At 35.0% G+C, this 19,256-nt stretch overlaps 1 protein-coding gene across 1 annotated transcript; it reads left to right on the top strand.

Annotated features, from left to right (window-relative positions):
• The first annotated feature begins 11,208 nt into the window (after positions 1-11,208).
• LOC148177305 (fatty acid synthase-like) lies at positions 11,209-18,570 on the top strand. Its single transcript, XM_088033304.1, has 17 exons — positions 11,209-11,672; positions 11,723-11,926; positions 11,971-13,359; positions 13,405-13,634; positions 13,679-14,027; positions 14,068-14,319; positions 14,366-15,341; positions 15,392-15,522; positions 15,570-15,726; positions 15,774-16,420; positions 16,469-16,624; positions 16,671-16,922; positions 16,969-17,122; positions 17,171-17,526; positions 17,577-17,865; positions 17,916-18,179; positions 18,229-18,570. The coding sequence occupies exons 1-17, from the start codon at positions 11,209-11,211 to the stop codon at positions 18,568-18,570; spliced, it is 6,612 nt and encodes a 2,203-aa protein (XP_087889430.1).
• The last annotated feature ends 686 nt before the right edge of the window (positions 18,571-19,256 follow it).

Raw genomic sequence — 19,256 nt, 5'->3', positions numbered from 1 at the left:
TTTTAACCAAACCTTTTACCCGACACATGAGTTTTTGGACCTTTTCGACTCTGTTGTTTTCTGTGATTTAAAAATTAACTCCTCATAATAGTACATCCCAATAATCAATAAAAATACTTCTCTAATTCATTTTTAACAATTTTAACATTTTAAATTGTCATAGTTTCTATGTTGGTTAATATTTTTTAAGCCTGAACCAGCAAAAAAAAGCAAAATTGGCGTTTAATGTTATTATGCGAAAAACTATTTTTTTAAAAACCTGTATCCACTTGGGTCTTTAATTGTAGGAATGTCACATAATAATCCTCGTCTCTAATAAGCTAATCATTACCTGCTACCGATGGATTTTATACGTTACCAATAAGACAATTTGCTTTCAAAAATGTCGAAGCTAACACCATAATTTTCATTTCAAGAAAAGAGTGTAAAACCCAAAACTTCAAATCATCCAAAAGCAATTAAAAGTGTATTTCGGAAAGCCTATAAATAAATATCTTGAAAAAATATTTAAATTCTTTCAATTTTTGGATACTTGTGTTTTTGACTGTGCACGACTTGTAAATCAATGTACTTTTTTAAATTTCCAGAGTTTTGTCGATTAAAGTTGGTCAGTGGCTTTTATCAAACTTGCTGTTTATTACAGAGAGAGAGAGTATTTATCGTTGATGGCCAATTTTTGTTCTTTAGATTAAATTATTATTTGCTTTTAATTATTTTAATTTACAATGGCAAACGGTTCAAAAAATCATTTAAGTACATCAGTTAACCAAAAAAGTAGGAAGCAAATTGCAAAACGGTTCTTGATAAAATACAATGTATTCTCAAACAACAAATTTCGTCAAAAAATGCAGTTTAATCATCGTTCTGATGATGGTAAGCATTACTATCCAAATGCGCGTCAGCAGTTTTTGACGAAATTTGGTGTTTGGGAATAAATCGTGTTTTTGATAATTTTTGTCAACACCAAGATTTGAGCCAACAATTTTATTAAAAAACGGTGATGAAAAATATTAGGAATAGTTCCGAAAGTGAACTAAATAGAAATAGTTAATTATTTACATTGAAAAATAAGAACTTAGGGCCCGATTTCAAATCAGTGGCGCAAAATTGCGTTGACGCAGTTGAAGATACCTTTGCTCCCTACCATCGCTAAAGAATCATTTACAATGTCAGGATTAATATGAAGGTTTACTGCTTTAATGACTATGTATTATCAATTTGTACAGGGAATTAAAAAAACCGATACTTTGTTCAACTTAGCTCAACTTTACCTCAATTATTCGGTCACAGTGTTTTCGCTAGAGCTTTTTCAATGAATAAATAATAATTTTACACAATACAATAATTTACACATTATTACTCCTCATTTATTTTGAATACCGCATAATTTGTGACAGTTGTGGAGCTTACGACAAATTTAAGAGGATTTATGTATTGAAAACAATCACGAACAGGTCTTTGGGTGTTCCAGTACTCGTTTATGTTCAATTCAATGGATAAATCTTCTCAAATTTGCCGTAGAGCTCCCCAATTTTTACAAATTATGACCTTGAAATGCGGTATTCAAAATAAATGAGGAGTAGGTTTACCCAAAAATAAACAATTTCACGTTATTGTATTTTAAAAAACAACTTCTTTTTTTAAATAAATTTTAAACACAATTTGCGTACAATCAAAAATTTTTTTAACACATTTATATTAAAAAAATATATACAGGGTCCGGCAACACTTGTGTTCACCCCCAAAATCGTCTTTAATTTTAAAGATAAAATTTTAGAAATTTGCATACGCTCACAGTTGACAAAGCTCTAGAAGCTGACGCAAAAATGTGTTTTTTATTACTGATAGTTTTGGCGTCGCGACGCCTTAAAAATGTAATTTTTAGTTAATTGTGAGAGTTTGTGATATCAACCCCTAATTTAATTTTTTCACTATAAATGTGTTAAAAATATCTCAGTTGTCATTTTAGATTCAATGCAAATTGTCTTCAAAATTTGAGAAAAAAATGCTGTTTTATCAAGTTAGTTTCCAATTTCATTACGTCAAAATTGGAAACTACGTTTACACCCATCTGTCAACATCTTGTGTCACAAATGACATCTATTTTTTGGTTCGTTTTTGATTGTAACAAAAGTTTTTCTTGGTGAAATTGTCGCTTTGTCGAGGTTAATTAACCATTTCTGGTGTCCATAAAGTGCAACTTGTCCGTGTTAATCAAAATTAACCTTTATAAGAGAGAATGAAGTGACTTGTGAAAGTTTGGTGTAAACGTAGTTTGCCACTGCGCTGTCATAATTTTGAAAACTAACTTGATAAAACAGCGTTTTTTTCGCAAATTTTAAACAGAATTTGCATTAGATTTAAAATAAAAACCCAGATATTTGTATCACAGTTATGTTGAAAAAAAATTGAATTTGCGAATATTTCCGCAAAAACTCAAAAATCGCTAAAAATTATACTTTTTAGGCGTCGCGACGCCAACCGAACCGTGATAAAAAACAAATGTTTGCGTCAGCTTTTAGAGCTTTGTCAACTATGAGCGTATGCAAATTTCTAAAACTTTATATTTAAAATTAAAGACTATTTTAGGGGTGGACACAAGTGTTGCCGGACCCTGTATATTACATGGTTCTAAAAACCCTCACAAATAGATAAAAATTACATTTTTAAGGCGTCGCGACGCCAAAACTATCGGTAATAAAGAACAAGTTTTGCGTCATCTCCTAGAACTTCTTCGACTATCTATTAGCGTGTGTAAATTTTTAAAATTTTACCGCTAAGACAATTTTTGGGGTGATCACAAATGTTGCCGGACCCTGTATCAGAGATAAAAAAATATTATTTCTCAATACACTTGCTAGTAGTACCTTCGATGTTTGTTGCCGAGAGCGACCAGTTGGGTCTTTGCCTGCTTTGACCGCCTAGTGAGCGGGCGTAAATTATGAGATTTGAAGATGATTTGCGTTAGTTGTACTGTTGGTTGCCTATTTTTCATTTGTTTTTTTTTTATTAATAACTTCAAAATTATAGGATAATGATAAAAACAAAAATGTCACCTCCATAGAAGTTTTAATTCTCCACATGTTGGTATTTTTTAACTTCGTAGGTTGCTTCATATTCCTTAAAAACGAAAAATGGGAATTTCAGTTTTTAATTAATTAAAATCAAATTTTTCACTTTTTCAAAATTTGAAGATGTCACCTCCATAGCTCTACCTGAGACGCATACATACATAGGTCGAGCGATTAAGTCCAAAATGCGCTTCAAAAACGAAAAATCGTAAGCCACATAGGGGATATATGCGTAGCGTAGAGCCTTAAGGGTCTATGAGCTTGCCCGAAAATTTCTGTTTGAAAAGTATGCAACTTTAACAACACCTTTGATTGACAGCTGCCAAAAGGGATTACCGAGGATTTGGTAATGAGGGAATCATAAACTTTATGGAAACGGTCGCTTGACCTGCACATTTCCTAAGAAACCCAGCGGTTGGAACAATAAATTCGTGTTGGACCAAAGATGAGTTTAAATATCAGGATTTGAGTTTCTCTGCGTTTTGAGCCCGTGAAATTTCTGGTTCTAGTAGGTAAAAATTTTACGGGCGTATTTTTTTTTTTTCAATTAAATTGAAATTTCCAGTTTCCATAGTACGTAATGGCAGAATGTTTTTTAATTGAAAAATGTAATTTTCGTAAATGTAGTCCGAAATTTTTTCTCACTGGTCGCCGGGGAAAGTTTAAAATTACTTATTATTTTATTATTTTTATTTGAGAAAACGCATTTAATTTTTTTTAACCAAACCTTTTACCTGACACATGAGTTTTTGGGCCTTTTTTACTTTGTTGTTTTCTGTGATTTAAAAATTAACTCTTCATAATAATACATACCGATAATCAATAAAAATAGTTCTCTAATTCATTTTTAACAATTTTAACATTTTAAATTATCATAGTTTCTATATTGGTTAATATTTTTTAAGTCAGAACCACACAGGAAAATCAATTTACTTTTCTAAATCTCTTTAGTGAGTTTTGTTGTTCAAAGTGGGTGAGTTGCTTGTATCAGAATTGCTGTTTATTACAGATATAGAGAGTGTTTACCGTTGCTGGCAAATTTTTGTTTTTTAGATTAGATTATTATTTGCTTTTAATTATTTTATTTTACAATGGCGAACGGTTCAATAAATCATGTAAGCACATCAGTTAAACGAAAAAGTAGAAAGCAAATTGCGAAGCGGTTATGGAAAAATGTTAGAAAGAGTTCCAAAAGTGAAAATGTAAATAGCGGTTTTGAGTCAGAGTTATCGGACGATGTCTTTGAAATAGAAAATGTTTCCAATAATACAAATTTTTCTCTCAGTGGTCGTAGAATTGTAGATATAAATCATTTGTTTAATACTATAAAAAATTTAAAACACGATCAATTTAATTGCAATTTTCAGAACTTTGATATAATTGCGGAAAAACGAATAGGTTTAAAAAGTATATTTACGTATAAGTGTAACATGTGTAGAATTGTAGATACTTTCAGTTCAGAACCAGAAAATGCTAGATGTGAAATTAATGAATCTATTGTTTGCGGAAATGTTGCTGTAGGTGGGGGTCATGCGCAATTAACTGAATTTTGTGCCGCTTTAGATATTCCACAAATGAGTTCTAAAAAATACGTTAACACGGAAAGAAAAGTTTTTGAAAAAACGCAAACATTGGCTATTGATGAAATGCTATCTGCTGGACAAGAAGAAAGTAAATTAGCGGTGGAATTAGGTGATATTGATGCTGATGGGGTACCTTTTATTACTGTAATTGTTGATGGAGCATGGTCCAAGCGTTCTTATAAGTCTAATTATAATGCTTTATCGGGAGTTGGATGTGTAATCGGTGCGAGAACCAAAAAAATTTTATATGTGGCTGTTAAAAATAAATTATGCAAGTTTTGTAAACGATTCAAGACTGATAAGAAATCAGTGCCCCGCCATAAACGTTTTGCAAATTGGAAAAAATCATCCACATCAATGGAGGCAGGTGTTATTTTAGAGGCCTTTAAAAAGTCTGTTCAGATGCATAATTTAAGATTTAAATTTATTATCGGTGATGGAGACAGTAGTGTGTATAAGAAAATTCAAGCAGCAAGACCATATGGACCAACATATTTTATTCAAAAAATTGAGTGTAGAAATCATGTTTTAAGAAATTATTGTACAAAATTGCGCGAAATTTCAAAAATTCCCAGAACAGACCTTCAAGTTAGAAAATTTTTGCGAACAAATATACTTAAATTTAGAACAGCTGTAGTAAGTGCGATTAGATACAGAAAAAATGAAAATTTGCCATTCTCAGAAAAAATCGAAAATTTAAAACGAGACATTCATAATGGACCTGCTCATATATTCGGTGATCACAGTAAATGCGCAACTTATTTTTGTAATAAAGTTGGAAATACCACAAATTTGATTGAGTATAATAATTTTAAAAATAGTTCTCTCTACGATATATTTTTACCTGCGTTAAATAGAGTCGCGAATTTGTCAGTTAGTTTACTTTACGACGTGGATAATAACATAGTGGAATGTTTCAATTCTGTCGTTAATAAATTTGTAGGTGGGAAACGAATTAACTTTTCTCTTGCCGGGTCTTACCAAGGGAGATGTTATGCGGCAGCATTGAATTTTAATAGTGATCATACTTTTGTATATAAATTTTTAAAAAACAATGCGGGATTTGATACTCCGGGAATATACGTTAATAAATTTCGGGAACATAAATTAAAACAAAAGAAGAAAAAGCATGGTAGAAAAATTAATGTTAGATTACAAAGTGCAGATTCGGATTATGGTGCGTGTAACAAAAACTCAGAATCCAACGAAGTAGTTCCGGACATATTATTGGAGGAGTACGAAACAAGAAAAAATATATTTTTAAATGAGCTGTCTTTGGCCAATGGTTTAGATATTGAAAGAAAAACAGTTCAGCAGCGGCATAGCGATGAATGGAACAAAGAACGGCAAATTAGATTGACAGCGAGTAATTTCGGAAAAATTTGTAAAATGAGAGACGGAACAGACACGTCAAACACGGTAAAGTCATTGTTATATGGTTCTGGTTTGAGGTCAATAAAACTACCGAATGCATTACAATACGGAGTTGATAATGAAGAAAAAGCCACAAATAAATTTATGGAAATCACGGGTTTAAAAGTTCAAAATTGCGGTTTGTTTATAGACGATGATAAAAAATTTTTAGGCGCCACCCCTGATGGGTTAATTGGAACTGATGCGATAATTGAAATTAAATGTCCTTATTCAGCAAGAAACAGCACCATTGAAAGAGCGGTAAACGAGAAACTTATAGATTTCTGTCAAATTAATCCTAATAACGAAGGTACAATAGAATTAAAACGGTCCCATAATTATATGTATCAAATTCAAGATCAGCTGCATATTACTAAACGGGATAGATGTTTTTTTGTAGTTTATACAAAACTAGATTTGAAATATACAATTGTAGAGAGAGACAATGATTTTTGGAATACATTTATGGTTTCCCATTTGGAAAAATTTTATATGAATGCCTTACTTCCTGAAATAATAGATTCTAGAGTTAGCCGAGAACAAACGATTAGAAGAATTTGAAAGAAAGACTTATAAATTATGTTCATTCAAATGTCCGGATTGTCATTTCTAAAATAAAGTAGTTTTATAGTTAGAGTCAAAAGAGTGCAGCAGGCCTATTGGGGAGAGCACTTAAAAAAAAACGCGCCGTCTCTCTGTACCCCAAGGGTGGTGTAGAAAACAGTGAATTATATTACAGTTTAAAAATATTATTTCTCAATTCACTTGCTACAAGTACCTTCGATGTTTGTTGCCGAGAGCGACCAGAGTTGGGTCTTTACCTACTTTTACCCGACAGCAGTTTATTACAATTGGGCGGAACGTCAGTGACCCCCTAGTGAGCGGTCGTAAATCATGAGATTTGCATAAGATGATTTGCGTTAGTTGTACTGTTGGTTGCATATTTTTGATTTGTTTTTTTATTAATAACTTCAAAATTATAGCATAATGACAAAAACAAAAATGTCACCTCCATAGAGGTTTTAATTCTCCACATGTTGGTATTTTTTTAACTTCGTAGGTTGCTTCATATTCCTTAAAAACGAAAAATGGGAATTTCAGTTTTTAATTAATTAAAGTCAAATTTTTCACTTTTTCAAAATTCGAAGATGTCAACTCCATAGCTCTACCTGAGACGCATACATACAGAGGTCGAGCGATTTTTCAAAGTCCAAAATGCGCTTCAAAAACGAAAAATCGTAAGCCATATACCGGGTATATGCGTAGCGTAGACCCTTAAGAAATAATAATCCCGTATCGATACAATATTGACTGGTATCCATGTAATAACGAATATCACTTCACATGCAGCAGTAAGATGTTTCGTTAATTGATAAAATTGTAAAAGAATCTAGTCATTACTTAATTAGTCCTAGATAAACATATTTTTCTACGACCGTATTTAAAATGCCGTTTTAAGTCGTCATATTACTTAGTGATGCTAAGTGACATTTTAAACACCCGTGACCAAGAAGATATAAAATTACTAAACTACTAAAGTCACAAGTTGAAGTTAGGCACGGATGAAATTAACAGTTGGAAATTGAATTGTGATTTCAGCGGTTTCGAATAGATTCTTGACATTCAAAATACAAGACAATAAATTGTTTATTCTAAAAATTTTATAATTTCAATAAAGTTGATATTTTATATTTGAGTTTTAATATTTATTATGGTAGCAATCTGAGGTTGTAGAAAAAGTATAGTATGTAACACGTTTATAAACTACTCTAGACACTTACTTTAAACACTTCCGCTACGCTTTGCTCTTACCTAAATGTACTCGTGACTAAAGAGACGTTTATAAAACGTGTTACATCATATACTATTATGTGTTCTATCGCATACATTTTTTTGATTTTAGAAATAATGTCATTGGTCAGGCAAAATTTTGAAAAATGTATCTTATAATAAATTTGAAATTTATGAATATGAAACACACGTATTATATTACATGTCACATTGTCCAAAGGTTTATCGAATCTAAAAATAAAATATCGATATTGGTGAATCCAGAAACGATAAATCACTATTTTCATATTTATAGTTTCATACATGTCGAAGAAATTAGCAATTTGTCAGGAGTTTCTGTTATAATCATAGTAATTTAAGTAATTTAAGTGAGCTTGTTGACCTTTCTTTTTTTTGTTATATTTAGATTTTTTCAGATTTCATTTCAGTATTAAATTCTCCTATAAATAGAACGAATAAACTTTAATTACATTGTTAAGCCATGAATAGGTATAACTCAAAACCATTGTGTTTTTGTTTCAATGTCAAGGATAATTTCATAAATATTTTTCGCGTGTAGGTAAATTTGACTATTCAATATTAAAACAATTGAATGTAAATAAACGGTTGACATAATTATTTATGTTTTGCACTATTGGCATTTTTGTACTATTCCCCTCTTCATATTCAGATGTTTGGGGTCCGTAACTGAGTGAAAACTCAATAAACAAAAATGACTTCTAACAATCGTGTCGACTATTGTATGGACGTTAGTTGTCCTCCTGTTCTCCCGGCGAGGAAGTCGTCATTTCAGGAATGGCAGGACGATGTTTACGAGTTCCGGGACCACCTTTTCAAAAAAGAAGACATGGTGAATGATGACACCAGAAGATGGTCATTAGAGCATTCTGAGATTCCAAATGATATGTGCGAAAATTCTTGAAGTAGACAAGTGCGATGCTGGATACGAATTCTACTGGAAGTTGCTGTTGAAACGATTGAAAACTATCGGTGATAAAAATAGTAGATTTTGTTATACGGCAGAAAATGTCGAGCAATTAAATTGCAGTAGCGAGGCGAAGCGTAGCGTATGCAAAATTGCGAGACAGCAAAGCCACTTTTCGCCCAAATAACAAATACTACTTTTTCTCCAAACGTTAAGTTCAGTTCCATGACCGACAATGAGTTGAAAAATTGAACGATAAACATGGATGGCTAGCATGTAGTTGTCATTGTGACACTTACTGTGAAAAATATTGGTTTCAAAGAGTTTCAAAGTTAAGATCGTGCAAGGGCCATACAAAATGTGAGTCTTAAATAGTAACCTTCACAAAAAGTACTTTTTCTGCCTAGGCAGACAAAGTGTTTACATGTCAACGAGCGCTGTTCATTACTTATAACAAAATTGCCTGCCTTAATGTCTCAAAACTACTAAAAAATAGTGACTTTTTGTGACGTTTGGAGAAAAACAAATTTTTGCGTCTGCTCCTAGAGCTTTGTCAACTATGAGCGCCCGGGCAAATTTTCAAAATTTTCTTTAATATAAATACGATTTTGGAGGTGATGTTAAATGATGCCGGACTCTTTATGTTTTGGTTTAATGTATTTAAAACTTTTCTTTTCTGAAATTCCAAAAAGACGTCCAAAATCGAACGATTCTAGAGAAAGACTTCTGGGAAAATAACAATCATTCAAAAACACGAAAAAAATCTGAAATATTTACATGCCATTTACTAAATATTTTACTTCAAGGTCATAATTCGTCAAAATTTTTAGACTTTAAGGACAAATTTGAGAGTATTTAGGCATTGGATTCTATTGAAAAGATATTTCAATACAGAAAAGGACTCACGATTTTTGCAGAGCCGCATTCATTTTCGGCTTTTTTTAAATGCTACTACTACTTTTAGTTTATAGTTTAAAGAATCAGTTTTTGAGTATGCTTTTCAAAAATATCACGTTTTAAATTTTTGATTAGGGCGTTGTTAAGTTATGAGTTTTTTTACAAAAATTTTGAAAGTCACCATGGTTGACTTAAAAATGTACATCTTTATTATCTTTTGAGATAAAAAGACAAAACTCGACAAGTTTGATAGCAAAACTACACTCTCTGCCTTGATTATACTAGAAATAAATTTTATGCATAAATGTAAAAAATATGATTACACTTTATTTATAAACAACCACGTTGTCGAGGAAAAATCCTCGAAACAAAAAAACGTTTGTTGTTGATTCTTCAACATGTCTTAACTTGTGATACGTATGTCATAGTATTTATCGAAAACCTCCAACCACCAAATTAGGCAAAAAAAATGATAACTCAAGTCTTTCAAGACATTAATAAAAAATACTTTGCGAAATGTAAACATTAATTGTTAAGAGAACAAAATAGCTTAGAACGAATCAACCGGGTGATGAACTGACTGGAGCAAAATAGTCGTGAACAAAAAAGTTTGGAGGTGATAAACCAGTGATAAACTGTCGGGTGGTTACTGTCGGTGGCAAACTCACCGCAAACCACCTGTTATAATATTATGAGTTTTACATGAAATTCTTACATACAGGCGAACCTCGATAAGCAAGAGCTAAAGGGGCAGGGAATTTTTTCTTCCTTGTGGAGGTTTTCTTATAGTCATAAAAGTAGATTTTTAAACAAACCAAACATTCTTGATTTTTTTTTACAATAGGCGCAGATATTAGACTTGAAAATTTTAAGTGGGCTAGCTGGTACATTCTAGAGGGTGATTAAATAAAAGCGCCCAAGCTACCTATCATGTTGCAGCTAATTTTTTCCTGAGCCCACAATTGAAAAGTGAAACGAAATTTGCGCTTTTTAAACTAAGGTAGAAGCATTTTTTACAATTAATAATATCTTGTAGTAAAAAAGAACAAAAAGTGCTTTAAATCAAGTTTGTTAAACTTTTAATAAAAATATCATTTCTTTGCTTTGTCGAAAATTTTCAATGTTGCAACACTGTAAAGTTCTTATAGTACTAGTTGCTAAATACATAGTTACAAAAACTACCGAACGTAAAATTTTATTAGAAAGAGTTTAGCAGCCATTGCCAAGTTGAAAAAGAATGAGTTTCAATTAATTTTGCTTTGATTTCTGAGATGGTTTATCTGAAAAAAATAATCAGATTTTTCGCTTATGCAGGTTTGACTCTACTTAACAGGTCAAACGACTATTCTTTATAACCTAAAACCATTGTGTCTTTGTTTGTTGTTTTAATTTCAAGGATAATTTCATAAATATTAATCGATTGGCGTAATTTATCTTTTGATATTTTTAATGTGTTCCCTCTTATAAATATTTAGATTGTTTGAGTATTTAATTGTACCGCTATAAAGTGAAAACTCATTGAGCGAAAATGTGTTCCAACCATCGTATCGACGACCCAAACTACCAGTATGGACGTTGGTTATCCTCCTGTCCACCTGGCGAAGAAGTTGTCATTTCAGGAATGGCAGGACGTCTTCCTGAATCTAACAATGTTTACGAATTTCGGGATCATCTCTTTAACAAAGAAGACATGGTAAATGATGATACCAGAAGATGGTCTTTGGAGCATCCTGAAATTCCCAAAAGATCTGCAAAAATTCCCGAAGTTGACAAGTGTGATGCTGGATTCTTCGGGTTGCATTATCGCCAAGCGGATAACATGGATCCCTTGCTACGAATTCTACTGGAAGTTGTTGTTGAAACGGTTATGGATGCTGGACTAAACCCGAAGGAGTTGGAAGGAACGAAAACGGGAGTTTTTATAAGCAGTTCTACTTTTGGGAGCGACGAAGCGATTGATACCACAAAAACGCAAAAATTTGGAGTAACAGGGCAAGGCGCTGATCTTTTTTCTACAGAGTTTAATTGTTGAAACTTTTTAGGAGATTAAAGAGCTTTTTAACGCATAGATTGAGTTACTATTTAAGACTTAATGGGCAGTCTTTTGGAGCAGACACTGCTTGCAGCAGCACGATGAACGCCTTCGATTCCGCTTTCAAAGCTATAAGAACTGGTAAATGTGACAATGCTATAGTTGGAGGTGCAAGCTTGCTGCTGTTCCCTGGTACCACTCGACAGTTCTTCCGGTACAGTTTTCCCAAGATAATAAAAATTTAACAATTTTTTGTAGATTAGGAGTACTGAGCAAGGATGGTACCTGCAGAGTGTTTGACCAAGATGCTTCTGGTTACGTCAGAGGAGAGACCATTAGTTGCATCTTGCTCCAAAAAGCGAAAAACGCGAGACGCATATACGCTAAGGTCGTCAACACGAAAGTTAACAGTGACGGTAACAAGGATGCCGGATTATTATTCCCATCGGCTCAAATCCAGAACATTTTAATGACGGAGATTTACGAAGAAAGTGAAATTGATCCTTCTGAAATAAGTTACTTCGAGGCCCACGGAACAGGAACCGCAGCTGGTGATCCTGAAGAAGTTAACGCTATTGACATGGCAGTAGCACAGAAAAGAGACAAACCACTTCTTGTCGGTTCTGTTAAATCAAGAGTTGGCCATTCGGAGGTCTCGTCTGGTATTACTGCTCTCATTAAAGTCTTACTCGCGATGGACACCGGGCTCATAGCTCCGAACCTTCACTTCAAAACAGCGAAAAAAGGAATGAAAAGCTTCGAAGAAGGAAGAATAAAAGTGGTGACGGAGTTAACAGAACTCCAAGGCGAGGAGGCTGTTGTAGGAATCAGCAACTTTGGATTTGGAGGTAGTAATGTGCATATTATCTTAAAGAGACATCCGCATGCAAAGATTAATGGTGGAATCCCCAAAGATGATCTCCCCAGGTTAGTTTGCGTGAGCGGGCGCTCTAAAGAAGCCGTACAAAGATTTTTAAATGGTACCAAAATGGACGCTGAATACGTGGCACTTTTACATCATGTTTTTAAAACCAACATCGCCGGACACCCGTACCGAGGCTACACCATCATCTCCAAAAATGGAGTCGTAAAAAAATCCTCAAAGTTTTTCTCAACTCTGTCTCCATTTTATCTCTTCTTTGGTCATTTTAACGCAAACTTTAGAGTTGTCGGATCATACCTACTAGAATTTCCACCGTTCAAAGACACAATTGAAAAGATTGACAGTCTGTTGGAGCAAAAAATCTCTATAAACTTTGGCGACATTTTGAAGAATCGCGCTGGAAAGCAGTACGACCTCTTGGGCTCACTGTGTGTTCAAATCGCATTTGTTGACATTTTGAAGCACTTAGAGGTGTTTCCAACAGCTCTCTTCGCCGACTCCAACAGTAAAATTGTAGCTGCGTACTACTACGACACCATCAATTTCAAAGAAGCAGTGTCATCAGCAGTGAAAACCGCTGGACATGATGTGAACTTCAACTTTGAGCTATCGATCAAAAACCAAGTGCAATCTTCTATCCAGGAGTCGTTGACCACCTTATCCAAAAAGTCCATCATTGTCAACGTCTCTGACTGTATTTTAAATAACAAAGAACTTCTTATTGCCGATGGTGGTACCGTCACGTTCCTTAACATCTTGGGAAGGTAAATCACTCACTTATCTTCACCGAAATCTTACCAAACTTTCAGGTTGTACGAAGAAGGGTACACTCCCCAACTCCACAAGTTGTACCCTCAAATAAAGTACCCAGTCAGTCGTAACACTCCGATGATATCTCCTCTGGTACAATGGAACCATGACAAGATCTGGACCACTTTTAAGTTTGACGAATTCGTGGCGACCGAGTCTCTACAAGAAGAGTTCGAGATTTCTTACATGAATGAAGAGCACAAGTTTATTTCCGGTCACGTGATAGATGGTAGGCTGGTACTACCTGAGTGGTATAACCACCAAAATTTTCAGGTCGGAATCTCTTTCCAGCGACGGAATACTTACGTTTGGTTTGGGAGAGTCTTGCCCGGAATCGTCATTTAATAATCACAGATCTTCAAGTTGTCTTCTCCAACTGCAAGTTTATGAGAGCGGTGGCGATGCCAAAAAGCGATTATGTCACATTCTTGGTGACAATTCAGGAAGGAAACGGATACTTTGAGGTCTTGGAAAATAACGCAGTGGTTGTAACTGGGTTTGTTCGTATGGGCACGGAGGAATGTGATCTTGATCCGCACGATTTTAATCCAGATGATGCTACAGAAGTGTTACAATACGACGAGATCTACAGAGAACTGTATTTACGTGGTTACAATTACAGGTATTCTTATATTTATAGAAAGTTGTCTATTTTCTTTTAGCGGTGTGTTTAAGGGTATCCAAAAGTGCCATGTTGACGGTACCGTGGGTTTAATCAAATGGGAAAACAATTGGGGCGCCTACATAGATAAAATGTTACAAATGCTTATTCTACAAACTGATTCAAGATTACTCTTTGTCCCTGTTGGTATCAAGAAGTTGAGCATCGATCCAAAAAAGCACTTGAAAGTGATTGAGCAAGTTGAGAAATCAAATCTTCTCGTTTATGTGTACAAAGATGCCAACATAATCAAGTAACCCGTCTTATAAATATTTAATTTGACTCTACATTTTTTTTAGATCTGGAGGAATCGAAATAAGTGGACTCCAAGCAAGATCAATTTCCAAAAAAAGACAACGTCTTGAACCAATATTGGAAAAGCATGTGTTTGTGCCTAACTTTTCATCTCTGAGCCTTCCAGACGCCATCAGAGTCAACACTCAGATTATTCTTGAAAACTCATCAGGGAATAATTTTAAAGCCGTTGAACTCATCGATGAGTCCACACAACTTGATGATTGTCTCCTACATTTAGTTTGTAACGTCCTAGATGACATTCCCTTAGTGGTTCCAGACCTCACCATCTCTTCTAAAACAGAACTGGAAGAATTCCCTGGCGTTAAAGTTGCTGACGTCACTCTTACATCTGAAAGTAACCTGCTTCTGCTTACTGGTACCAAACTCTTAGAACGTCTGAATCTAAATCAACTTATGGTTTCTTTGAGTACCAGTGGGTTCGTGTTATCGCGCGAAGATGTTGGGTTTGTACCAGAAAGTTCTAATGATGTTGAGATTATAACTTCTTACGGAACTGATAAAGGAAAATTGGTCTTGTTTCGGCGAAATCAACCAATTTTGAACACCAAGTTTGTACAAGTGTCTTCAAGTAACTTTCAGTGGATATCAGAATTAAAAAGTGCCATCAAGAACGAAGAAAACGTGGCCATAGTCTGTAAGAACGTCGAGCCGGAAGGTATTTTGGGTTTGATTAATTGTATCAGACGAGAACCAAACGGAAGTAAAGTGAAATGTTTTTTTAAAATGGACGAAACTTCAAACTTGGAAAATCAGTTGAAGAAGAATTTAGCTGTTAATGTGTTTAAGAGTGGAAATTGGGGGACGTACCGACATTTGTGTCTTGAAGAAGAACCGGAAATTGAATGTGAGCATTGCTTTGCCAATGTTACCAACAGAGGTGATATTTCAAGCATCAAATGGTTCCAAGGAGAGTTAAGTAGGAGCACGCCGCTTCCTAATGAACAAACCTTAATTTCAGTGTGTATCCTACTCATAGATTGACTTAAGTCTCATGAAAATATTTTCAGATTTATTTCTCTGCTCTTAACTTCAAAGACATCATGCTTGCTACAGGTCGTGTCTCAGTAGAGGTTTGCACCCGCAGCCGGTTTCACCATGAATGTCCCATTGGTCTTGAATTTTCTGGAAGGGATCCAAGGTAAAATTGATCACATTATCAATTATCTGATTAAGAGTGTCTTTTAGTGGTCGTCGCGTGATTGGAATAGTGGAGAATAAAGCTTTGTCTTCACACATCGTTGCTGATCCAGCTCTTTTGTGGCAAGTGCCACACTCATGGAGTCTTGAAGAAGCAGCCACAGTTCCAACAGTGTATTCTACAGTGCTGAATTCGCTTTTACTGGTATAAAAATCACTCAAATTTTTAATTTGTTAATCAAAATTTTACAGGTTGGTCAAATAAAACGAGGCTCTTCAATTTTAATCCATTCAGCTACGGGTGGCATCGGTCTTGCTGCTTTGAACGTTTGCCTTCATTACAACTGCGAAATTTTTGTTACGGTTGGTACTCAAGAAAAACGCGACTACCTTAAGACACACTACCCCCAAATTTTGGAGAGTCATATCGGCAACTCCCGAGATACTTCTTTCGAGGAATTGATTAAAAGGGAGACTGGGGGCCGAGGGGTTGACTTTGTATTGAACTCTCTTGCCGACGATAAATTAAAGGCTTCCGTGAGATGTTTAGCAAATGGTGGAAGCTTTTTAGAGATTGGTAAATTTGATTTGGCCAATGACACAACGCTTAATCTTCTGCTATTGGAAAAAGGAGCAAGTTACCATGGGATTATGTTGGACGAAATTATCTCTAATAATGAAGATAAGAAGTTCGAGCTTTATGAGTTGATGTGTAAAGGTATAATGGAAGGCTTCGTAAAACCTCTTCCGCGGGTTGTGTTCCAAATGGAAGAGGTTGAAGAGTCGTTTAGGTACATGATGACTGGAAAACACATTGGGAAAGTCTTGGTAAAGATTAGAGGCGAAGAAGAAAAGAAAATTGTTGTTCTGGATAGAATGAAATTCAACGCAAGACCAAGGTGGGTATACTAATTCTAAACCATCATTGGTAACATCGCCATTTTAAGATTTAATTGTGACGCCCGGCTCTCGTACGTCATCATTGGAGGTCTTGGAGGAATTGGTTTGGAGCTCGCCGATTGGCTAGTGTTAAGAGGAGCAAGAAAATTAGTTTTAGGATCACGAAATGGAGTTCAAAACGGATACCAAAAGCAAAGAATTAGGTGTTGCTTTTGCATGTCTAAACCAATAACTAAGTTAACTTTTTAGTCTTTGGAAATCGTACGGTGTTGATGTTAGAGTGTCAACCAAAGACGTTACAAAGAAAGAAGGATGCGCTGAATTGTTGAAAGAAGCCATGGATTTAGGATCTGTTGACGCTGTCTTCAATTTGGCGGTCATTCTTAAAGACGCTCTTTTAGAAGACCAAACCGCGGAATTGTTCAAGACCTCGTTTGCACCAAAAGTTGAAGCAACTATAGTTTTAGATGAATTGACAAGGAAATTGTGCCCACAGCTGAGGTTTGTCTTAAAACCTTCAAATAGTCTCGACTGTTTATTTTTTTAGGTATTTCGTCGTTTTTTCTTCAGTGTCGTGTGGACGTGGCAATGTCGGCCAAACCAACTATGGAATGGCAAACTCAGTAATGGAGAGATTATGCGAAAATCGCAAAGCTGAAGGTCTTCCGGCGGTGGCGATCCAATGGGGCGCCATAGGAGATGTAACCAACACTTCTTGTACAACTAATTTTTCCAACAACTTTTTTTAGGTTGGCTTAGTGGCAAAAATGCAGAAAGAAAACAAAGAGTTGGTCATCGGCGGTACTCTCCAACAGAAAATCTCCAGTTGTCTTCAAGTGTTGGACAACTTCTTAACCCAAGACAATCCCGTCGTCTCCAGCATGGTCGTGGCAGAAAAAAACAACCGAAGCTTAGGTGTTATAAGCGCAACAGAAGCTGTTGCTACCGTCATGGGAATTAAGAACCTGAAGACGGTTAGTCCACACTCAACTTTAGCGGAATTAGGAATGGACTCTATGATGGGAAGCGAAATCATCCAACTGCTACAAAATGATTTCGAGATTTATGTTACTCCAAAAGAAATACGAGGTTTAACATTTGCGAGGTACTAAAAGAAGCGTAGTGATTGATATTTTCACTTTGGCTTTCTTGCAGACTGGCTGAAATTGAAGGCGATAAAACCAATAAAAATGAAGACGTTCGTGCGGATAGAACACAAGAGAACATTTTTGGGTACAACATCCCTCAGTTTAATAAAAACGATCCGCCTGTTATTGAACTAAACGATACCAAAAGCGGGATTGTTGGTTTTTTGCTTCCGGGACTTGATGGCGATTTTGCGCATTTAGACGCATTAAACAAATTAAGCCTGCGTCTTATTGGTCTCCGATATCAAGGTTTCTACGATGAAACAATTGAAGAGATTGGTACAAAGATTTTGCCAGTAGAGTTCTTCAAACTTCTTAATAATTTTAAACTAAAAGTCATTTGTAGAACATTGAAGAAAAAGTATCCAAAGGTGTAGAATTCTTCCTGATCGGCTACTCTTTCGGCTCCAATGTCGCTTTAGAACTGGCATCCATTCTAGAGAACAAAGGCTACACTTTGAAAGTTATTCTCATTGATGGTGCTCCAACATATCTCGCCGCTGCAGGAAATGCTCAACATTCCGTTGGAGAAGACGAAGATTTTGACAGTGCAATCATCCAACATGTCCTTGCTGCGTGGTTACCCGCTGCTGACAATTTCCTGTCCAAAGTACGTTTCTAACTCACTTGAAACCCAAAATTTTAGACTTGTTTTTTAGGATATGTTCTCCAAGTTTTCCACTTTTTGCGAAAAAGTTGATTTTGCAGTTTCGCTAATTCCGCCTAAATTCTTCAATGGAAAAAAAATTGAAAGTGAAGTTATTGTTGGTGTATATAATCGCTATAAAGCAATGATTAAGTACACTTTTGAAGAGGACAAAATTCAATCAGATGTTTATTTAATGAAAGCAGAAGTTTCTTTGGTCGACGATGGTGATGACTACCAGTTGTCGAAACTGTGCAAAAAAACAGTTTCTGTTACAAACATCGAGGGAAACCATTTGACGATTTTACAGCAAGCTGAGCTTATCGAAAGTGTGAACAAGATTATTGTGCAGTAATTTCTAGTTTTCATGTTATTTGAGCAAATAAATATTATGTAGGAAAGACCGGGGTGAAAAAATATATTCACTCTTCAAAAGAATTTCTGTTTGGCGGAATTAAAAACTTTAAAAACGGGAAGCATTTTTCAGCACGACAAATAATATGAAATGAACGATTGAAACAATTGAAAAAGCGACCAAATTATCAGTTGCAAGACACTATTTATATAGAGCGACAAAATAAAAGATTGCAGGACGTGAAATTTTATTTCCCAGTAAAATAAAAAAATCGGGCGGCAAGTTATACAGGGTGTTCAAAAATAGCGGGCCAACTGATAAGAACGTCAAACTTTAAGACGCAGTGAATTGGAAATGCTGTTTAAAATTTTTATTTGGAGCTTTGTACGGGAGCAAAATAACTTTAAATATTACGAAAAACGGCAACAGTGTTCAATTCTTTCGGTAATTATTAGGAGTATAATTTTGAGACTAGAGCAACACTTTGGTAGTTACAATTATTAATAAATCATGTAATTGGTTACTATGGTTTGCAATTAATTTTGATAACACCTGACCAGTAAAAGTCACAAAGTAGATCAAGAACCATTTGTTCTCTTCTTGGTGTGCGAATAGTCCTGGGTCCTCCATGATAAATTTGGTTCCAATTGGCCCGTCTCACGTACCTGTTGATAAACTCGTTGAAA

This window comes from Gnatocerus cornutus, chromosome 3 (assembly GCF_029298725.1).
Source record: "Gnatocerus cornutus isolate USDA-ARS CGAHR chromosome 3, icGnaCorn1.1, whole genome shotgun sequence".
In the NCBI taxonomy this organism is placed as follows: Eukaryota; Metazoa; Arthropoda; class Insecta; order Coleoptera; family Tenebrionidae; genus Gnatocerus; species Gnatocerus cornutus.
The sequence above is the reverse complement of the archived record's forward strand: the minus strand, read 5'-3'. Positions and strand labels throughout refer to the sequence as shown.

What these genes read in the sequence shown, in the direction of transcription:
- LOC148177305 (XM_088033304.1), top strand. Translation starts at nt 11,209, where the DNA reads ATGTGTTCCAACCATCGTATCGACGACCCAAACTACCAGTATGGACGT. An exon ending in TGCTGAATTCGCTTTTACTG is followed by an intron (nt 15,727 to 15,773) that starts GTATAAAAATCA and finishes AAAATTTTACAG; the next exon opens with GTTGGTCAAATAAAACGAGG. An exon ending in AAATTCAACGCAAGACCAAG is followed by an intron (nt 16,421 to 16,468) that starts GTGGGTATACTA and finishes CGCCATTTTAAG; the next exon opens with ATTTAATTGTGACGCCCGGC.